The sequence below is a fragment of the Chiroxiphia lanceolata genome, chromosome 4, assembly GCF_009829145.1.
Source record: "Chiroxiphia lanceolata isolate bChiLan1 chromosome 4, bChiLan1.pri, whole genome shotgun sequence".
Lineage (NCBI taxonomy): Eukaryota > Metazoa > Chordata > Aves > Passeriformes > Pipridae > Chiroxiphia > Chiroxiphia lanceolata.
Window position 1 is genome coordinate 1,830,033 of NC_045640.1, and position 6,595 is coordinate 1,836,627.

Genomic DNA, 6,595 nt, shown 5'->3' on the forward strand with positions numbered 1-6,595 from the left:
AAGGGGGTGAAAGTCTCCCCTGGGAGATGCAGGAGGAGTCAAAGCCGCAATGGGAATGACAACAAGCATCCCAGATATCTCAGAGATGGGAATGACAACAAGCATCCCAGATATCTCAGAGATGGGAATGACAACAAGCATCCCAGATATCTCAGAGATGGGAATGACAACAAGCACCACATCCCAGAGATGGGAATGACAACAAGCACCACATCCCAGAGATGCCACAGCCCCGAAGGGCTCCACTGCTAATGAGCTCCTGCTTTTAATTTGATGAGGGAGGGAGGTGGCCACAAGCACAGCACAAGCTGACACAGGTCCAGAGGGGCTGGAGGAGGAGATTAGGGTGGATCTATCCCTGGGAAAGCACAAGGACAGCGCCAGGGAAAGCACTGGCCACAGCAAGGAGGGGATGTGATGACTCCCACCACAGAGGGGGAGGGAAAAGTGCCTGGTGAGGGGCTTAGTGAGAGAGCCCTGGCAGGGATTTGGGGATCATCCCTTGGTCTTGAGGGAGTTTGGGAGCCTCCAAAGTCCCCATACTGCTGAGCAGATGGACAGCACCCATTATTGATTTTCCAGATCAGCCCTGGAGTTGCCTCTTGATCGGCCCTTTCCTTCCTCTCAGCTGCTTCTCCCTCTCCATGCCAAGCCACAGAGCTCCAGGCAGTGCTGGGACTCACAAACTCCTTCTCCGCCGTCTCGGCCCATCTCCCTGACATCTTCCCCCCAAACTCAAGGAATTCCCTGTCTCATTTCCACTGAGCCTCAGCCCAAAAGAGCTCCATCACGGCACGGAGCAGGAAAAGCCCTGGTGGCCTCAAGGCTGGAGAAGTTCAGCACCCAGAGGGAAACTCCTTTGCTGATGGAGCGGGAGGAGATTGTCCCATTCCTGCTGCCAGGGTGGAGATGCTGCGGCTCCACACAAGCCCAGGCTCCCCCTCCACAGCTGGGGAGGAACAGGAACAAGTAAAGGGAAGTGAAGTGAAGCACGGAAGGGCTTTGGGGAACTCGGAGCTGAGCTAATTTTGCAGGGGGAACAACCTCCCAAGGCAACTTCCCTGTCGCAGAGACGCCGACGGCCACGCGCTGCCGTCGCTCCCGATCCGAGGCAGCAACCAGAGAATGACTGCAAAGCACTGCAGGAAAACACCAGAGCCAGGAATCAGGACTCCTGCCACACTTATCGCCCCCTTCAACACGAGATCCCAGTGCTGGAAAGCCCCGGATTTTGCTCCAGCAGCCCGGTGTTTGCACGGCCAGCAGACTCACGGCGTTAACCTTTCCCATTTCCGAGGGGCTGGGAGGTCTTAGGGACAGCAGGCAAATGGAAATGGTGTTTCCAAGCAGGGAGAGAGGAAGGAATGACAATTAGGGTTTTCTTCAGCCAGCCCAGGAAGCTTTGGATGCCCACTGCTCCTTCCCACCACCGCCCAGGCAGCAAAATCAAGGATATTTTGGGTCCCCACGCAGTGAGATCCGGGGTCCAACCCTGCAGGTGTTTCCAGGTACCTCCTGCCCCCCTCAGTGCTGAGACCCCACCCAAGGGATGTGACACCTTGGCCGAGGGGAAAAGGTCTCCAAGTGCCTCGGAGAGGGACCTGGGACAAGGGGTAGAGGGACAGGACACAGGGAATGGCTTCCCACTGCCAGAGGGCAGGGATAGATGGGATATTGGGAAGGAATTGTTGGCTGTGAGGGTGGGGAGGCCCTGTCCCAGGTTGGGCAGAGAAGCTGTGGCTGCCCCTGGATCCCTGGAAGTGTCCAAGGCCAGGTTGGAGCAACCTGTGATAGTGGAAGGTGTCCCTGCCCATGGCAGGGTCTGGAACAAGATGATCTTTAAGGTCCCTTCCAACCCAAACCATTCCATGACTTAATGAAAACACAGCCTGATGGGTGTCAGATGGAAACTTGTTTTTTGCTGGATGCACTTCCAGCCTCCCCAGATTCCTGCTGATGTTGTGGACATGGAGGTGACACTCCCTGTCTTGCTGCCACACCACAGGGAAAGCAGGAGGAGACCCTGTGGGGGACTCCAAGAGCATTTCCTGGATGTCAGGGAGCAGAAGCAACAGCTGCCTTGTGAGTACCCCAAAAATCCCTCTTCTTCTGGGCTGGACCCTGCTTTGGGAGGGAATCACCACCTGCCATGTTTTTTTGGCTTCCCAAAAAATGAGGCAGCACAGGGAACTGCAGGGGACCAGGTCCTGGGAGGTGAAGACCAGGAGCATCCTGCCCAGGCACAGGGTTTTTTGGATGTGGGAAGGCTCAAGTGGAAAGGGAGAAATGATGGGATCCCCAGCGCCTGCTCTGCCTGCCAAGCCCAATCCCTGGAGCTGCCGGAGCGTGGGACAAGCCTTGGGATGCCCAAAAAGGCCACGGGAGCTCTCAGGCTGCTCTTGTGCAACTCCAGGAGTTGATTTTCTTCCGGCAAAACACTGAAACCACCGAGAACTGAGCCGGACAAAGCAGCTCATCAACACCCCCGGCCACCGGCGCGTTCCCGGAGAAGAGTCCAAGTTTTGACGGAACATTTTCCACCGAGCCGAAAACAAGGATCATAATTATCCACCGGTGAAGTTTCCATGCAATAAAAAAATCGGCAGGAAAACGAGAGCAAGGTCAACACACTGACAATGGAGGCCTTTTTTAGGCAGGGTCCCATCCCAGCTGGCAGCGGGTTTGTGCCCAGGAGTGAGGGCCGGAGACGGGATCCCAAAAAGCAGCGCCTGGCACAGCCCCAACTCCCACCCCCCCCGGTTATCTCCAGGGCACAGGCCTGGGCCAGGAGGGTGGGAGCCTCTGTTTGTTTTGCTCTTTTTTCATCTGGGACTCAAAAAATTTCCTCCTAAACAAAAGTTGTTTGCAATGGGGGGCCACGCCAGACGTCAGGAGCCGGTTGGAAGCTCCGGTGGCTTCCGGACTCCCCACGATCCTTCTCCCACCTGGCTGGACGAGCTCCAGCCCTTGGGAGTCCTCTCCAAAAAAAAAAAAAAAAAAAGTGCAGCTTCTTCCACGCTGCAAAGCTGTCACCCACCCTGGGGACACCTTCCAGCTCTGGGCTTGGAGTGAGCAGAGATGCTCCTGGCACAGGGTGAGAGCTCTCCATGTTTTCCGTGCTCACTTCCATCCTCGGGGGCCAAGGGTGAGGATAAAGAGCCTTAAAAGCTCTCTGTGATCCCAAATACTGCAAGGGGAAGTAAGTTTTCCTTATGCAAGCGAAGCTGCAGGAACGGAGGGAGACAGAGAGCCAGCTGGAGAATCATGGAATGGGTTGGTTTGGAAGGGACCATGAAAATCATCCAGTTCCAACCCCCTGCCATGGGCAGGGACACCTTTCACTAGCCCAGGTTGCTCCAAGCCCTGCCCAGCCTGGCCTTGGACACTTCCAGGAATCTGGGCAACCTGTGCCAGGGCCTCACCACTCTCACAACCAGCAATTCCATCCCAATATCCCATCTATCCCTGTCCTCTGGCAGTGGGAAGCCATTCCCCCTTGTCCTGTCCCTCCATGCCTTGTCCCGAGTCCCTCTCCAGCTTTCTTGGAGCCCCTTTGGGAACTCGAAGATGCTGAAAGGTCTCCCTGGAGCCTTTTCAAAAATTCCTGGGGATCTGCCCAACCTCACAGCCCAAAGCCACCAGGACTATCCAATGCAGGATAACCAGGAGCTGTGACACGCTGTCCAGCCACGCTGGACGTTGCTCCCATGGGATTAACAGCCCCTGACGCCCTTGGAGACCTTTGAGACGAGTCCATGGGCTCAGCCTCCCGAACCCTGGGGCCCCTGCTTTGCACAGCTCCATAAACTCTTCCCACCGGGAGCGTGGCTTTCCTCGAGCTCCCAGCTCCTATCCCAGCTCCGATCCCAAAACCACAGGAAGGACGGACGGGGAGTTCTCCCACATCCCCCCCGTGCCAGAACCACTCCTCTCTCCTGCCAGGCCGTGGCTCTCTCCGGAGCCGTCCTGGTTTCAATTAGGCCCCCAAGAATCCCGATCCAGCCCCAGCACCGCCCGCTCTCCAGGCATTTTGCTAAGGAAAGCAAAATAAACGCCGGCGGGGAAACACCCAGACACCATCTCCGGGGTTAGTCACCGCTCCTCCTTCCCCACGCTCCCATTTTAGGGCAAACCGGGAATCTCCAAGGGCTGCGGAGCCGCGTTTTCTCCACGGGAAAAGTTTTTCCAGTCCCTTTTCACTCCGATCCCGCTCCCTCCGCTGCCCCGGGTAGGGGGGTGAGGGAGGTCCCTCTCCAAGCCCGCAGCTTCGGGCAGCAATCCAGCTGAATTCCCGGGATCCAGGGGGCCAGGGAGCAGGGGGGACACTCCCGGAGGCACAGCCCAGCCAGGTCCGCCCGGAACAAAGCCCCCAAAAACTTCTTCCCTAAAGGAATTTCGGCCACATTCCTGCATTTCTGTGCTTGGCAAAGGCTCGGAAACGTTATGATTGTTTTAAATCCTTCTCGGGGAAGGAGGAAGACGAGGAATTCACACACAAACAGGGATTTATGCTGGAGGCAGCACAGGGCTGGGGTGCAGATCCCCAAACTGGGAGGTGACACCGATGGCCCCACTGAGCTGGGGGGGGGGGACAAACCACGACCTGCAGCTGTGCCACGGCTTCCCAGGAGACAGATCCCTGGAAAACCCTCACGGGATGCAGAGGGACCTTGGGGCATCTCGTCCCCTGGACCCCCCTGCCCGGGGGGAGGATGGATCCTGCAGTGCCTTGTCTCCTTCCAGGGGGGATGGAGGGGCCCTGAGCCATCCCATCCTCCACCACATCCTTCCTGGAGCACACGTGATGTCCTACATCCCCCACAACGTCCTTCCTGGAGCATCCACGGGCCCTGTGACACCCCGTGTCCTGCAATGTCCTTCCTGGGTGACACACAGACCCCACCCCACCCTCTGGGACACCCTTCCCAGTGACAACCTTTCCCAGTGGATGCACAGCCCATGGATGGCAGATGACCTCTTGGAAAGGCCTTCCCTGGACCCCATCACACCCTAATCCCTGTGACACCCTCCTTAGAGTGTCCGTGGGTCCTGTGCTGCCCTTCCTCCTCCAGCACCCATCCTGGGGCACACAGGGACCCCAGGACACCCACCCTGGGGTACCCAGGGACCCCACAACGCCCATCCTGGGCCACACAGTGATCCAATGACAGCCATCCCACGGCATGCAGGGATTCCATGTGGCCACCCTGGGGCACACAGTGACCCCCTGACACCCATCCAGGCACACAGTGGCCTCCTGATGCCCATCCTGAGGTACCCAGGGACCTCAAGACGCCCGTCCTGGGGAGCACAGGGACCCCAAGACACCTGCCCAGGGCACACAAGGATCCCACGACACCCATCCTGGAGTACCCAGGAATGCCATGACACCAGCCTGGGACACACAGGGACCCCATAACACTCATTCCGGGGTACACAGGGGTTCCATGTGCCCATCCTGGCAAGCATAGGGACTCCGTGACGCCAGTGGGGTACCCAGGGACCTCATGACACACACCGTGGGGTACCCAGGGACCCCACGACACACACCCTGGGGTGCACAAGGACCCCATGACATCCATCCAGGGGTATTCAGGGGTGCCGTGACACCACCCTGGGATACACAAGGACCCCACGACACACGCCCTGGGGTGCACAAGGATCCCACGACATCCATCCAGGGATATTCAGGGGTGCCGTGACACCACCCTGGGATACACAAGGACCCCATGATGCCCACCCTGGAGCAGCCAGTGACCCCAGGACACCCACCCAGTGACCCCACCCCCCCCCCCCAGCTGTGCCCCCCCGGCCGCACTCACCGCTCGTCGGGCTCCCTCCCGCGCTGCCGGGCGGGCTCCAGGGGCACCACGGCCTGTCCCAGGAATCGGTCCATGCCCACCAGCGCCCGGTGCATCACGGTGAGCACCAGCCCGGCGCGGGGCCCGGGCTCGGGGGGCAGCTCGAAGGCACATTCCTCCCTCCACTCGGGGCTGCCGCCGCTCTTCTCGGCCACCGAGGTGCTGTACTTCTCGCGGCCCAGCTGGATCACGGTGTACGCGTCGCTGCCGCCCGCTTTGCCTTTGCCGGTGCCGCCCTTGCAGCGCAGCCCGCGGGCCCGCACCACCGTCACCTGGACGTGCGTGGGCAGCCAGGCCGGGCCGCCCTCGGCCGGCAGCGCGGTCGCCCGCAGCAGCGCCATGGCCGGGCCGGGGGGAGCCGGGGGAACGGCGGGGAACGGGCGGGGAAGAGCCGCGAAAAGCGGGCAGGGCCGCGCCGGGCCCCGCTCGGAGCCGCCGCTGCCGCAGCGAGAGCGACACCGCCCCCGCCCCGGCCCCGCCCACAACGGTCAGGCCCCGCCCACAACGGGCACTTAGCCGCGCCCCCTAATCTCTGGCCACGCCCCCACAGCACTGGCCGCGCCCCCCGCTCCCAGCGCTGACCACGCCCTCGACAGGGTTTGACCCCGCCCCAAACGGCGCTAGCCACGCCCCTGCCTCCTCCAGCTCCGCCCATGACCGCCCTTGGCCCCGCCTCCTCCCCGCCCGGTGTTAACCCCGCCCACGACCCTCTCCGGCCCCGCCCCCTTCTCGCA

At 60.5% G+C, this 6,595-nt stretch overlaps 1 protein-coding gene across 3 annotated transcripts in view; it reads right to left on the reverse strand.

Moving 5' to 3' along the window:
• The window catches only part of RAB11FIP5 (RAB11 family interacting protein 5), a 37,622-nt gene extending 31,379 nt beyond the window's left edge, over nucleotides 1-6,243 (reverse strand). For all 3 annotated transcript variants that reach the window (XM_032685728.1, XM_032685727.1, XM_032685726.1), the window contains exon 1: nucleotides 5,823-6,243. In XM_032685728.1, coding sequence (XP_032541619.1) covers nucleotides 5,823-6,202 — 380 coding nt within the window. In that variant the 5' untranslated portion in view covers nucleotides 6,203-6,243. The remainder of the gene's footprint in view (nucleotides 1-5,822) is intronic.
• Nucleotides 6,244-6,595: the final 352 nt, after the last annotated feature.